Genomic DNA, 16529 nt, shown 5'->3' with positions numbered 1-16529 from the left:
CGGTCGCTAGGCGCCTGCATGTCTCCATAGCAACATCAGGCACCAGAATTGAGCTCCTGCTGACATCACACTTGATGCGAAACACTGCACGTGGGTAAACGCATGTGTCCGCAGAACCAAATAAATGACATAGCAGGAGAACAGGGTGAAGAAAAGAAGACCAGTAGGAATGGGGAAACGAACAGAAAAAAAAATAATCATAAAAACCTTATAGGGGGTAGAATACATCTGTTTCAGACAGAACAGAGAATATTGAAGATAACAAAGTTGTCATCTGCTACGCTTCCACTCTATGTAGTATGTGGGACACTTGTCCATGAGCAAGTTCCTGATTTAGAATACCAGTTGTAGTTTAGAGTGGATTAGAAGGGTCACGGCTCTATGCAGGCCAATCCAATTTTCATCAAATTGCATCAAACACAAAATGCCTTGAAGTTGTGTATCACTTAATGGTCCAAGACGAATTATCACGATTTTCGTCAAATAGTGTCATATGAAATAATGGGAGACTAAAATAGTCTTTAGAAAAAAAAACATTTAACAGAGTACTACGGTAGCACGTACACTATACAGATAAAACTATTGAATAAAAAGTTACTGTGTAATGCTGCACCCTGCTGTCTATTTTCGGTACAATAAAAGGCCCTAAATAACTTGGGGATGGAAAAGTCGCATTTCTTGCAAACTAAGCATTTATATGAAACATTATTCCCCCCCAATCTGGCTCAAATTCTATTGTAAATCTGTTCAAATGTTCACATACAATTTTGTTTATTTTGTTAGAAATAATGTGTTTCAGATGTGGGTTTAAATACTTGCAAAAAAAGTAACTGTTACTATCATCTTGTGTTCGTTTTTTGAACTTTTTTTCAGTCTACAGCAAAACTTTGGCCTCACTGTTCCAATACTGCAGAGTTGTAGTTTATCTGAAAAAAGATAAAAACTGGGAAGTTGCAATGATGGCTACATGCCTACAAAAATAATGATATGGTGAAAGTGAGGCATATAAGGAATGTAAAGGCATTGTCATTCCCAGTCACTTACACTTCCTGTTTTAACTCCTAACCCCTGTGTTGTGAGGACACTGAATGATTTATCATAACTGCTGGTGCGGTTTGCCAACTTTGAAAACTGCAGGCAAAGCACCTTCATGAAAACCCCTGAATAAATATTTCATTTAGTAAAGAAGCAAAAACGAACTGTGTTTGACACAGCTTTGAAACCAAGAAGGAAGGAAACCTTCCCTGGAAGACAATCCAAACTAGGATCTTCCTCAGAGATCAGTGAAATTCAACAAGAGGGACAGGCCTTAAAGTGGAAGTCAAGTCAAATTTGTTTTTGCAATTATGATTTGTGCTCTCTTTAATCTAAGCACTGTTCGGATTCATATTGGAATAGGAAGCAGAATAATCCATTTGTTTTCAGTATATCCCGTTGCCTAGTAATAGGTAATGACAATAAAGCGGATTTGATTGATTGATTGATTGATTGATTGATTGATTGATTGATTGATTGATTGATTGATTGATTGACCATTTGTAAATGGTAGTTTGGAACCAGCAAGACTCTCAAAAATATAGTCACACCTCCATCAGAAGAAGAAGACAAGGAGGGGACGAAAAAACCCTAATGGTCACTGTCAGAGTTCCAGGGCTCCTTTATAGGAAAGAGAACCTTCCAGAAGGACAACAATCTTTTCAGCAAGCTACTAAAAAGTCCCTCCTTAGTAGAAAGGCAAATGGTAGCCCCCTTGGAGTTGGTCAAACACACATCTTGTCTCACCAAACCAACAGACCAGAATAGAGACAATTAGCCGGCCAGTACCATCCCTATAATGAAACATCGAAGAGGCAGCATTATGCAGTCTATTTGTTTCAGAGTTTCCACAGAAACGTCACAGAGCCGACCGACTGAGGCAATGTTTCGTCTTTCAGCGGGACAACGACCCGAAGCACAGAGCCAAGATAGTGCCAAAGTGGTGGCTTTCGGACAACTTTGTGAATGTCCTTCAGTAGCCGAGTCCACACTTGGTTGGATTAAAATTCTCTGTGTAAATTTTTGTACATGAGGTTTTGTTTGTAGAATGTGGAGGAAAGAAAAATATATATTGCATTTTGGAATAAGATTTTGCAATGTGTGCGCATTGTGAAAGAGTTTTACTTAGATTTACTGTGTTTATTTGCCTTTTTAATCACACAGTACAGGACATGTGGTAGTTGGACAAGTCATCGCATCTATTAAACGTGAGGCAAGCTGCTTGGGGGCAACCTTTACAATTATCTATATGCTGTTGTTGTCATGTGCAGCTCCGTTGATTTAGGATTACTGGAAGATGACTCATGTGTGAAACGGCAAAGGTTTTGCAAGAGATAAGACTTGTTTTGGACACAGGAACATAAAGGTGATATACCATATGTCAGTGATGCTATGTGCATTGAGTATCAGTAGAGGGTGCTACATTTCCAGAGAAACAATTCCTGCACCAGGATGAAGGTATATGGAGCAGGATGACCTTACATAATTTGCCACATAGACCCAGAGGCCACGAAATATGTTTCGTTTGCAATTGCGTGTCTTGTAAATTTATCCATTGTGCATTTTAGGACACATGTTCAAAAGGGATCATCATTGCTTTTTCTTTTTGGGATCTTTGATACATATACTCGTGCGTCACACTGATGTGTATGACGATATCACCACAAAATGAACAGATTAAGAGGCAACACAAAAGAAATACTGGGCAATGTTTCCGCAGATTCACAGAGAAGAAAAATTGATAGAATATAGAATTAACCTTTTTTCTTGTATTTTAGAATTTTTCAAGAATTTATATGGCTCATATTATATTTCCCATAGCACAAAAAAGTGCAGATTAAAAAAAAAAAATGCTAACACCAACAAACTGGTCGTATATTTTAGAAATAGGAGTAGAACATTACTTATGTGTGGCTTGTCTCTTAAGTACTAACAATGAGTCCTGACACTTACTGCGACACTTAGCACAGCGTCCTTTGTTATATTCCAGCAGGTCCAAGTTTCGGCTTCGCTCACTGATCGAACGCCTCTGCCCACTCTCCCTCAGTCGAGCTGCCTCTTCTTTGGCGAACACCCCCAGCTCCTGGGTGTAGCGCCCATACATCTAGAAAAAAGTCAGAGTAAAAATTAATAAAATGAGAGGAACAAGGATTGTTCTCTTACCTAATTTAGCAAACGACAAGAATTGTGTGAGTAGTTTACATAAAACGTTACACAAAAGACAGATTGCGTGCCATTTTGTTCCTTTGGGTGAGATTACAGAGCAACCACCAAAAATGACCAGAAAGACCTGTGTACCATGAGAAACAATTCTTTATATCTGGGGGTCATGAAATGTGATGAAATGCATGGAATGAGCATAGCGACACATACAAATTCAGCATGAATGCCTAATTACACACAGCCTTTGAGAAATAAATAAATCAAAGTTAAATAAAAAAAAAAAATCACAGTGCAAAAGTCATTAAGTCAGCAGTGCAAGAAACAGGAAGTGCCAAGTGGACCACTTCAGCTACAACACCCCTCCTTTCTTAATGCTATTGGCCAGGAAGAGGTCGCAACAACAGAACGAAGAACAGGTAAAAGGTCACAAAGAATGAGATTTGCTGAGGTTTGATAAACAGACTCATTAAATGTCTAGCCTTTTTGGCGCCTATGAAACGTGCAGTTTGGTTTCAGTCAGGGCATCCAAGCGGAACACTAATTTTACTGGTGCACCAAGTATTTTAGGTGTCTTTGCTGATTGGTGTAACTTCAGGAGACAGAGAGAAAGACAGAAAGAAAGACAGACATGAAAAGAAGCTATTCATTGACCTCATTATATCAGCGTTGAAAAAGACAAACACGAAAAGGAGCTATTCATTGGCCTCATTATATCATCGTTGAAAAACAAGGACTCAATAAACAAACATGAGAATCGTGATGTTTCTGATCTCACTACACAGTTTGGTAAGGCAAAATCTGTCATATTTTCCAGGAATGCTTATCAAATTCATCAAGTAATAGAAATTAGCTCCAAACAAAAATAAACTTCATCTATCAGCCTACCCTGGCTCCATAAAATCCCTCAAAGCTAACAGCTGACCAGGAGAGGAAAACAATCACATCCAACCAGAACAATGGGATTGTTGTGTATACTCAAAAATCCTCAGCTGAGCCTGCTCTCTTGGGCTTGTTGATGCAAGATAAACACGATGTCCTCGACATTACCCTAACCAGTGTCCTTTAAGAAAGGACAGGCGCATGAAATCATTTAAGTAACGTAAGCGTCCGATAAAAACAGCACGGCCCTTTTTTTAGTAAATTAATAAAGTCTGACTGTTATCTGCATGAATCACAATATTGAAAATACAAAACATTACAAGTATATTTTAACATTGTCACCACGTGGTTTATTATAACGTGACCGACTATTTCGGGTAACGCGCAAATATACGAAATCACACAGTATTGGTCGCTAAAGTGATAGCAAAAACTAATTTTGTGCATGTTTAAATAAAAATAAAAATAAAAATCAACTCACAGAAAATGGGAATATTATTGAGGTACTTATTAAATTTGTCCTGCATATTATTCTAAATCTGCAAAATAATATTCGGGCTACTCACAATGTAATATAGGGCATAGGAGGGAATTAATCAGTGGCTGTGGGACCCATGCCTCCAGTTGCCCATCCCTGACTTCAGATTCAGACATACCAATGCTTGACAATTTGTTTTACCCACTGGAACAGCTGCAAGAACTAATGTGCAGTGCCAAGACAAAAAAAAAAAAAAAGTATATGAATCACAAAATGTTCCACATGCCAAGGGCGAAAAAGAGATCAAGAGAGAAATGAATACAGATCCAGGAATTCACCCCAAATGGGCAGAAGACTCCAGCTTCAGATGATTACCTTCACAAAAGATGTGCTTATAATTTTTATGAGATTTTTATTTCTGTGAGTGGAAAAGCACAATGCCCTGTAGCTTAAGAAAACCTTGCAGTGCAAGTGGTATTTAGCAATTTGTAGATATATTCTTGAAGTTTCCAAAACTTAAAACAAATTTATAAGAAAATCAATATTTTTCAGTGGTAAACCAAGTAACTTACACCAGAAGGAAAGATCAACGTGTATTCGGCCAACAATGTTTGCCCTGGTTTCAGTTCAAAACAAATGATTAATTCCTCATCTTGTATTGCCTCACTCCCCTACACATAGCCTCCCTCTGATTAATTGCTCAATGATTTGTCTCCCTTCCCACACAAGTTTGCGGAGCCAATTTGTGATGTTTCGTTCTACATTCTCTTCCTGAATTATTAATAGGCCAATTCTGATTTTGTTAATTTTCCAAATGGCCATCAAATCCATTTTGTATATCACTTATCCACTTTAGTGTTCTGAGGGAGCTGGATCAAGTTACAGAATTACAACTAAGCCCTTTTGATACCACTTGAATAACTGTCCACCGTTTAACTTGTAACTTTGTGGATAAGTTTCAGCTGGTATGGCAAAGAGCAGCTATCCACCCTTATTGACCTTTGTTTTCCACAGTTTGAGAGCACAGTGTGCACCAAATCTTAATATTCTTATTCTTAGCTGACAATAATGAGACTCATTATTAATTATTTTTACTTTAATTATTAATACTAATCATTCATGTACTTCCATATTGAAAACACCAATCTCTGTCTCTCCTCCCTTGAGGTGATTGAACATGCGAGTCTCAATGTACTGAAAAGGAGGGAGTGCCTTAGAGGAAAATACTCATACGAACATATTCATGATATTATAAAAGTAATTGTATACTTTTTACACGCAAGTAGGTGCTCAGTCGCTACGCAAAAATGTGCACAACTGAAAAGTAACTACTTGGGATGTGTTACTGGTATCAACAAAAAAACGGTGTATTGTCGAGACTGAAAAAGGGAAAAGGATGCACAATAAATAAAAGCTTTTTCTATGGCCCTGTGGGGGGACCCTAGGAGCCTAATAGGGGAAGTCTTGTGTGCTTATGCCAGACTGCCATGCCAACCTTTTAGGCTTCTCTTCCACTCACCCAGAGTTGGACAAGACTTCAAATAAAAGCAGGATGGAGGAAGGACAGAAAACTGAGAGGCAGAAGAAGCCACAGGAGGCACTTAAACAAAGTAGCATGAACCTGAGCAATGGAGTACAGAATTCATGTGAGCTGACTATACCATTTTTTTTAAGTCAAAGGATTGTAGAAAGTAAACACAGAGGGAACAAAAAGAATACTGTAATTGGTAGACAAAACGACAAGGCCTTCAGACCTGTTGCCTCGATGAATCCCATTTGATAAAAGGATATATTAAAGTGCAAACACATCTTGTAAACAATAGATTTATGCCCATTGTTATGTAGTATGTTCATTTTCTGTCAAATTAATTCTCAATTTACATTTGAGTCACCTCTATTTTTTATTAGTGCTTATGCAAGTAGCCTAGGAATAACTGTTTCCTTTTCCTAATAATATGACCAGTGACATAATCGCAGCTATGCGTGAATCACTGTTTGAAACACTTGAAAATGTATCCATTTAAAAAAGGAATATGGACAACTGGGGTATATTTCGAGATTGAGAATTTTTCTGTCATTTAGTTCAGATTATATTTAGTGATGGACGATGTGACATGAACAATGATAATGAACAAAAATAATTGGTTAATAAACAGGAATTGGGGAAAATGAAAACATTTTCAATACACTAACAGAAATAAATATTTATCTGGTTATTTGACTAATCGATAAAATAATTGATTGAAAAATCGATTCTGACAGCCCTTATTGGCTGACGTGAAAAAAATTACATTCAGTTAAATGTTTTATTTGTATCGCTGAGCTGTATTTTCAACTTTAGTGTCCTGGTTAAGATTTAGGATTTGAACTTGTATTATTTTGCACCACTTTATTTTGAACAAAGACTAAAACTAAGTTGCCAGTTTTATTTTTTACATCTTTTTTATTTACTTTCTTTACAAATGAATCCGAAATCATAGAGTTGTTTAAATTTTTTTTTTATTTTTTTATTTCAGTTCTCTATTGCAATCACTTCTTGCTTTTTGTCAGAAATGAACGAAAGGTTTTTAAAATGATCTGTAATTGGTTTAAAATAAATCTCATGTATTAAAAGTCCTGATAGTATCAGTTACTTAGTATCAGTATTAGTGAATACTCAAGAGTTGAGTATTTGCACTGGTATTGTTCTGAAAAAAAAAAAACGGTACTGAACATCGCTAATAATAGGTCCATCATTGTAATATATTATTGTCATATATTACACATACTTTGCCTCAAATTGCTTCTGGTGATAAAATTGAGTGAAACATAAGTAACAGAACAAACATGAACAGACAATAGTACCAGTGAGAAAAGACGTGAGACAAAGTGAGAAGAGGCGGGAGGGAGACACATTTGCACACAATGACTCCCAGTGTTTCTCTCCGTGTCTCTTGCACGTGCTTGATCAGGATGTGGGACAGCACCGCCATGGCACTGCCCTGCACTGGCCCCAGTGCACACACTCTCGGCCTGGGGACGCTCTATCTGAAAAACTCATCACTCACGTCCGACTTCAAAAACACAGCTGTGATAATATCAGGCCTAAGAAGGTGATGAAGAAGAACTTGTTGACACAAATCTAAGGACAGAAAGCAACCAAAAAACAAGTGAAGACTCTTGAGTTGCTGGTGGAATAATGGAGAAGCGAGGGGGGTGAAATCTGATAGTCACAACATGATTAGAAGATCATGTAAGAAAGAGGAAAAAAACAGAGACTATGAGAAAGTCAAATACCCAACCAGGTGGGAGGATAAACAATAGAAGACACTCCAAATGAAGGCTCAAAAATTCTCACGCACACTTGGAGACATGCAAAGAGGATGCAGAGGAGAGACAAAGGAAGGCTGTGTTTGTTTGTATTTATCTATGTAATTATTTATCTGAGGTTGGTCCCTAAAAGTAAAATCTATCAAATACCGATCCATAATTGCAATAAAAGATTTACTTCCCCAGTCTCACACACATGCATGCATGATTGCACTCTCAAATGCTTCAAAGCTTTTTCATCTTAATCATGTGCCTTCAGATTAGCTTGTTGAGATTTACACATATGCTCAAATATGCTAGCAAAAGGAATAAATATCTTGCATCGCTGACAGGGTTGACACAGAGAAGACTACAATTTGCACTTTAATGGGCGGTGTCAAATTCAAGGCCCAGGGTGCCGATCCAGCCCACCCTATAATTTTTTTTTGGCCCCTAAAGGAAATCATGTGCATTTACTTCAGGTTACTTGCCAAATTCTGTTCCATAATTGACATTTTTAAAAACATTGAGAGATTGCAACCACTTTTTTTGCTACCTAACTATTCCTAGCATCACCTAGTGACGAGCATAAAAATAAATATTAGACTAAGAATACATGTACGTATTTATCAAATAGAAAACAGAGAATTTACTAACATTTCATACAATAGACATTTGTGAGGATAAGTGGTCCCAAAAAGTGGTTAATACCTGTCCTTAGGCCTTGACCTGACCTTTTTCTGTATCACTAGAGAGACCTTGCTTCCTAGTAGTGGGACTAATAAGAATTGTTAACAGTGTCAACACCACCTATTTTAAAAAAGATTCAACCATCTATTCAAAAAACACAAATAACCATCCATGCATCCATCCATGCATCCATTTTCAGAACCGCTTTGTCCCCACGGGGGTTGCGGGCATGCTGGAGCCTATCCCAGCCGTCATCGGGCAGTAGGCGGGGGACATCCTGAACTGGTTGGCAGCCAATCGCAGGGCACACAGAGACGAACAACCCTTCGCACTCGCACTCACACCTAGGAACAATTTGGAGTGCTCGGCCTGATGTTAAATATCTGCGGACACGTGCACAATTAGTGAATTGATAGCTACGCTAGATCATATGACTCTGGGAACAACATTAGTGGGGAAATACACAGCACGGGCCTGACTAATATGTGGTGATGAAAAGAGAAAAACTTCCTTGGTGACTGTCATCTTTGTGTGCTGTGATAACGTCTGTTTAATGCTATATGATTGATGGGATTTGGTTTTTAGTCACAAGTGAAATCATTTTCCATCACGTGGAAAATTTGTGGAAAAAGTCAGTGTTTAAAGATAGCTAACAAGTCACACTAAGTCATTTGTTTATTTGTTGTAAATCAAATACACAGTCTACATTGCAAATGTATACACAAATCTCATTTACTTTATTTGTGAGTTTAAATCAGGGATGAGGAATCCCTGGAGATATATATATATAAATATATAATGAGATTGTACCCGTGTGAAAAGTGTAGCAGTGCACATCTCACAAGCCCCGGTGTTAACAGTGGTCTTAAAAAAAAATATATAAGAAAAAGGTCTGTATTGTGACACTGCATTTAAATTCAGCCTTAACAAGCTTTATCAAATTTAAGGCTTCACATTATTATTGCAATGTTAGCTACTCTCGGTATTTTAACAAAATAAATGTATATTCCCCAATTTTATATATTAAACTCCTAATGATAGTGAAACACAAAGATTAAGATGGACACAGTGGATCCTTTCTGAACAACAGAAACACTTTGCGAATATGTTATTTAGTGTATCAGATCAGGTTTTACAAGTTTATTTTGAAAACTAGTGTGGTTTGTTTCTTCTTGCCTAGGGCCGGATGCACAACGAGCAACACAGCTGAATGTGACTGAAGTGAACCATTGTAAAAAAATAAAAAATGCACTTGGCAATTCTTCACAGCACGCCAATCAAAAGAAAAAAAATCAAAGGAAAAAATGCAAACTAATATTGGGTTTTGAGGGCATAAATGCAATATACTGTCTTGAAATGTTGTTTCAACTCTGTTTTTTAATTTTTACTCCCTTTCAGATTTTTGATTCTATTGATTTGTAAATATCCTACGCCACAGTGGTAGAAAAGGTTTTGGAATTATTTGTCTCTGTCTCAATTTCCTACATCACAGAATCTTGGCATTTTAGCATGGGTGTGTAGAGTTTTTATATCCATTGTACACACATTATTATTATGTGTATATTATATACACACACAAACATGTGTGCCAACTGGGATATCATTGAAGATCTAAAAGCACATTCAGAGAGGTCTAAGCGAACAGTTTGAGCTTGCATGACAAATGGCCTGTTGCAGATCTTCAGTAGGACAGGGTTGTTTTCAGGCTACACAACCAACCATTTAGCACTTTTGCTCAAAGGCATCTCAGCAGTGCATGCAAAGCAAACTCTTGCATGCTGAAATAAGTTATATAACATATTAACAGAGAGATTAACTGTTAAACATTTCGAGAAAATCAGGTTAAATATATTTTAAAATAAGGCGAACTAGAAAACAGAAAATACAATATCGTTTTACTCATATAGATGTCAGTGCGATATATATTTAGTGTACACATGAAAAAAGATTAAATGAACATTCAATTGTGACTACACTAAAGCAAATCAATAGAAAATTCAAAAAAGAAAGAGAAGAGAAGAGTGGATCTATCCAAAACAAAGAAGTTAACAGTCTAGTCACACACACATACTAAACTGAGACCCAATGGGGAGACTTTCAAACAAAGTGTGTCCTTGTTGGAAGAAAAGGGAACCTTCTGTCCTATAAATCTTTTTTCCGAGAGACTTATTTGGGTTAAAAATTGTAACTTTGTTTTGGCATTCATTAAAAAAGAAAAGTTAAAATAAGCAAATTTTATATTTCAAATGCTATCATGTTTTAAAACATCAATATTGTATGCAAAACGAGCTGATAAATGAAACTTTTGGTAAGTTAAATATAGTAACAATATCACTTTTTTAGTAATACAGGAACTCTATTTGACCATGTGATCAGGAGTCCTTGATTAAATCACAATCAAAAAGTACTAAAAAACACTTAAGTCATGCAATAAAATATAAAATAATAAAATAGTATATACAGTGGACAAAAAAACTCTACACACCTCTTCAAATATTCAATGTTTTTTTGATGAGTTACAGAAAGATTAAGGAAGTGCTTAAGAAAATAAAGAATTATTATTTGGAAAAAAAGAAAAAAAAAAAAGGAATGATTCCGCAATGCCATCACAAGATTGCGTTTAACACCACATCCCCTTTTGCTGTGACAAATATCTGCATGAGTGGACAGAGATGAAATCCTTCAAGCTCAAAAAATTCTTTCTTGTAGATTTTATCATTTGGCATTCCATTTTTGTCTGTTTGCCCTAAAATTGGAAATGGAAAATCTTTGTAGTGCAATAAATACTATGAGGTCCACTGCAACTTTAAATATAGTGACAAAAAAAAACAATTTACTTCCAAGAATGTTGTGTTAATATTTAATTGGTTGGAACCTGGCAAGTTTAAAAGTCAGAAGTGAATTAGAATCAGTAAAAACTGAGAAATTATTGATGCAAAGTGAGCAACATTTTTTTTTAAATTGGTAAATGTATATAAATTACCATACTTTCCTGTCTTGATCTTTTAAATGATGTGCAGTTGATATGTAAACGAGATCATATGATCAAAATTGTGTTATCAACAAACAGTTCCCAATTCAATACAAACAATAGATTATAAACTGTACATCCGCTTATACGAGAACTTTGAAGGGCATGCCACCTTTTCAAGGTTACCCTGACTTTCTTTCAGTGTTTTTGAAAGATGCGGTTGATAACGTCCAAACGACACCAGTTAACACAGAGCTCCAGAAATTGAGAAAAGCACTGAAACCGATTTTTTTTCAATTTAAACTAGAGGTCTCAAACCCTGGTCCTGCATGTTTTAGATAATGCCCTCCTCCAAGACACCTGATTCAAATGATCACGTTCACTATCAGGATCCTGCGGAGCTGAACTGCCACATTCTGTCGCTGATTTGTAAATCTTGGGTAAACCTGCAAATTGGGGATGGGCTATTTACGCCTGCGGACAAACGACATGCATCAGTTGTGAATGATTCCGCTTTCCCATTTAATTATATATTTGGAAGTCTCAACTACTTATATGAGTTGGGAGGTAATTTTATCTAAAATGCCTATTTCCTAATTTATACCAATACATACCATATCTACACATGCAGGACATTTTTTTCTAACTGCAAACTCGTTGAGATTAGCATGCTCACCCTTGGGCTAAACGTTCGTTACTTCAAGCAAATGTTTTCTTTTTTGGTTTGTTTATAAACATCTACAATTGAATCCTGTCATCTATTCACACGACAAGTGCTCATGACAAACATTGAGCTGAATGGATCATTTTGGCAAACAAAACAGCCAAGGCCATCCTTTTTACCTGGGGAAAATGTTGGAAGCTTTTGCTGCTTATCTATGCTTAGAGCCAGAAGCATGTTCTCAGTTTAGCTGTTGAACAAATATTGCGTAAACAGCCTTTTTTTTACTAGCCTTAAAAGAATAGGTCAAGTACTTGTCGACCTGACATTCTTCCCCAGACAAATAAATATCAATAGCTAAATAAAGAAAAGAGGGCCAATAAGGAATGGCAGAATTTCAGAGATCAAATTTCCGAAATGCCATTGAAATGTTTCAAGACAAATGGCTAAGCACGCACGTACAATGCTTATTAATTATTAATTTTCCTATTGCTCTTTGCCACATACTTTGATTGGACTGTTGTATTGTTTCAGAATAAAGTAATGCAGAGCTAGTAACTTCTGTAGAAAATAGGTAAGAAATAGGACTTTAAAAAAAACTTCAAATAGTATGTCACAACATAAAGAATTCCTTTTCCATGCTTTTAACCCCTACAATAAATATTCCAATAGTTTGCTTTCTCTGATCAATAGTGTTTGATATTTTTTGAACAGCTTCGATTATTGCCAGTTTTGTTGAGCTGCCCGCTTGAGAACTAACATTCTTATATTTTTCCTAATGTGTTTCAGTAGTAAGTTGCAACATTCTAGTAAGTTGTCAATCACAGATGTCATATCTTCTAATACTTCAAATTTCAGTTTTATTCCTACATATTGCTACACCTCCACCATTCCTATTAATATTCCTTAATTCATAAACTTCCAGCTCAAAACCCAACACTCCTCCAATTGTCTCGAGTACGAAATAAAATCTCAGAAGTGACCACTAGCCAGCTCTGTTGCATGCAAATCTTTACAAGCATGTAATTTAAAGGTACTACCACCACCTCCTGCTATTTTATTATTTTTTAAGCAACAGTAGGTTACACATTGTTGATACGCTGTATCAATGATTGACAAGGCTCTGTGATTCCCAGCTATTGTATAATTTCAAAGTGCTTAAAGTCCAGAACCTTTTAACTCATGCCAAGCCTCTAGGCTGAATAACACGTGTCAATGCAAACCTTCCTCTACATATGACGAGATTATCACATCGTTTTTCCTGCTGTCCCATGTGTAAGGTACAGATGCTGGATTAAGGGTTGACATAAACCAAGGATTTGCCAATTTATGACACCACACATCAAATTATCAAAATGAGGCAAGCTGCAACCGCTGTGTGAATGCTCATTTATCAACTTGTTTTCCAAAGAGACTTTTTTTCCATTCCGCCCGGGGAACATTTATGTGGTTAAAAGGTCACTGGAACTGAAAGACACCCAGCTTCACTTTTGGGTCAAATTCGTCCGTCCAAACTGTGTTTGCTAGGACTAAGATTATCTTTAACACCGTACTCTTTCAGCCATTCCTTTCTGGTGATGACTCTGTACACTGGAGCACACTTGACCAGACAATGATCCACAAAATATAGAATAGTCCACAATTGCTTTGTTCAGTGGCTACGTTTACAATAGACGCATTCATTCAAATTATTGATTGACTGATTGGAATAAAAATGCTTCACGTACGCACCCCATTTGGAATATTGTGACCTGATCAAGCCTATTTCGATCAAGATTTCATTACGAATGAGAGGGGTGGTTTATGTCGATTGATAATCCATTTGGCGCATGTAAAAACACTTATTCCGACATTTTGGAACAAACCGCCTTCATCGCTCATGTCCGTAACGTCAATATGTTTCTGTTCTTCTCGGAAGCTGCCGTCGCTCTCAGTTCATCACAGCATGTGGAAGAACGTACAGCTGGACTTGTGTCTTAAAAATCAACAATCGCAAATACAAAAGTACAGTTTCATTAGGAAGTGTTAGAAAAATGATGCGAATGTTAAAAGTAGAAATGGAAGGAGATGTGTTTTGTTGGCACAGAATTTGCTACGGCTTCTTCTTCTCCCACTATTTCCAGTGTATTTGGTCAATCTCCGCACGTCAAAGTGATTTGCTCTGATCGAAAGTGTGATGCATGAACGCACAAGCCCTATCAATAGTTTTAGTGTCCGTGGAAAATTTTTAATCCAAACTCGGATTGAAGAAATGTTGCCAATGTAAACGTAGCAAGGGGAGAACTCAGATGATTAGTAATTACAAGCTTCAACCTCAACATCTAGTTATTCAAAAAATGAATTGCTACAACACTAAAATCACCCACATTTAAGCACTAACTGCTTCAGCCTTCAATAAATTGTCAATACAGACATCTCAGTAGGCAGCCATAAAGTACTTCTTACAGTGAATTCTTTGACTCAGCTGCCCACAAGAAACCAGCACAACTGCCAGTTTCATACAAAGAAACAATGTTACTACAACCAACAGGGAGCTGATGACAGGCCCAGAGTGAGCCCATTTACACTATCAGAAGTTATTCTGGCAGTAGAGTTGTGTATTTGTTTCAATTTTGATGCTTTGCTTATCCTCAAATTATCAGCAGGGTGATGGACATTAAACAAAGAGGAGGTGCAGGGGGACTTTTCTTTAGCAAAAGCTGCTTGTGCACGTTGCTCTGCTCGGAGCATGAGACCCTGCAGGGTGACGGAGCGTCCAGTGCTGAATCAGCAGGGCGCACATTGTGTAATCGCTCAAACACACAAATACAGATTAAATGACACACACTGTGTGCGTGCGTGCGTGCGATCTGCGCGCGTGTGTGGGTGCGTGCGTGCGTGCCTGCGCGCGCGTGTTTAAAGGGCTTTCTGCAAGGGAAGTTGTTTAAGAAAAGAAAACTGAGGCAATAAATGTGTTACAGTAGTGTCTCTCGAAAGGCTTGTCTTTCAATTGCTAAATGGCTACTGTTGGCCCATAAAACAAGTCTACTGAAAGAGAAGATTTTTCAAGCCTTTCAGCGGTTTTGTCAGTAAAAACACTATGTGACGTTTAAATGCAAGTGCACACTTGCACACAATGGGTTTGACTCAAACTCCATCCTCTAGCGTTTTTTATCTTAAGTGAGACCACAAAGATTGCAGGTCAAATATAAAACGATAGCATGATTAACTGATAAATATTTTTATTTCAAATTTCAGTAAATATTGGCAACACTTAAAGAAGATTACTAATGCAAAATATGACTACGACTACTGAAATTAACTGATTCAAATAAATGTTTTCATTAACTTTTTGAACCCACCTATAAGGCTTGTGGTAAGTATTGATTTTTTTTCTAGACATTAACAGTTGTTAGAGTGCGAATTTGGCCTGAGGCGTTATTTCTTTCCTAGGGGATATATGATATGAGACATTTGTCAATATCATGTGAAAGAGTCAAATCCAGATGTTATGCATTTAGCTCGCTACCTGCACTGCAATGCTTTTCGTGTTTCTGTTTATTATTTTAGTCTACCAAAACGTCACATGCCAAACGTAAGCGTAGACGAATAGACCACGAGAAAGCATTGCAACTTTTCTCGCTTCGATCCGTCCATTCATTTTCAGCAGCAGCGACATGCAGACGCCAGTAAGTAACAAATTGCATGGATAAAAGTTATATTTTGACGTCGCTACTTTACATGAGTATTAAAACCGCCTTCATATTAATGTTGATGTGAATCGCTGGAATCGGCGGTGTGTTCGCTGAAATTCGGCTTAATTTAACAGTTGGGCAGAAAGTGACATTTGTGCGTGTTACCAGCGAGCAGGAGATCGGTGGAAAGCATTGCACTCCAACTCACCAGAGTTTGTTCATACTGCAGCGCCCGCTGGTCGGAGCCGTCCCCAGCCATGGTGAGCTCCGTGCAGCCCGGGTGAAAGCTTGGTGCTTGGAATTGAGAGGAAACCGATAGGTGACAGCGACGTCTCACTGTGTGTGCAGCGATCAGAGCATTTGACCTGCTTTAAAACGTCAGATTAGTTCGAAATCAAACTCCAACTCAGTGCTGACTGTTTCCTTCATTTTATAGTCTCAAGTCCCGGCCGGAGGAGACTTACTTGTGAGGCGGGACTTTGGCTCACTGAGGTGGGTTTTGACACTCCCATCTGAGATCAGCACAATTAACATACCTCCTGCTTGATTTGTTGTTTATATTATTCTCTTTTATTTATGTATTTATAGTACATGTATTGTTGTGACTTTAAGGAAAAGTATTTTCAAACAAACACTTTTTTTCCAGACTGTCAGTAATATGAGTAGTACTAAAATAAAAAAATAAACAGA

General features: G+C 37.3%; 1 protein-coding gene across 2 annotated transcripts in view; it reads right to left on the bottom strand.

Moving 5' to 3' along the window:
* The window catches only part of LOC147054497 (chloride channel protein 2-like), a 61437-nt gene extending 45118 nt beyond the window's left edge, over window positions 1-16319 (bottom strand). For both annotated transcript variants that reach the window (XM_085916565.1, XM_085916566.1), the window contains exons 1-2: window positions 16048-16319; window positions 2989-3139 (exon numbers count right to left, since the gene is read on the bottom strand). In XM_085916565.1, the coding sequence (XP_085772691.1) occupies window positions 2989-3139; window positions 16048-16098 (202 nt within the window). In that variant the 5' untranslated portion in view covers window positions 16099-16319. The remainder of the gene's footprint in view (window positions 1-2988; window positions 3140-16047) is intronic.
* Between the last annotated feature and the right edge of the window lie 210 nt (window positions 16320-16529).

The sequence above is a fragment of the Syngnathus leptorhynchus genome, chromosome 7 (genome assembly GCF_054491065.1).
Source record: "Syngnathus leptorhynchus isolate UIUO chromosome 7, UIUO_Slep, whole genome shotgun sequence".
NCBI classification, from domain to species: Eukaryota; Metazoa; Chordata; class Actinopteri; order Syngnathiformes; family Syngnathidae; genus Syngnathus; species Syngnathus leptorhynchus.
Note: the sequence above shows the minus strand (reverse complement) of the source record. Positions and strands in the feature narration are given on the sequence as shown.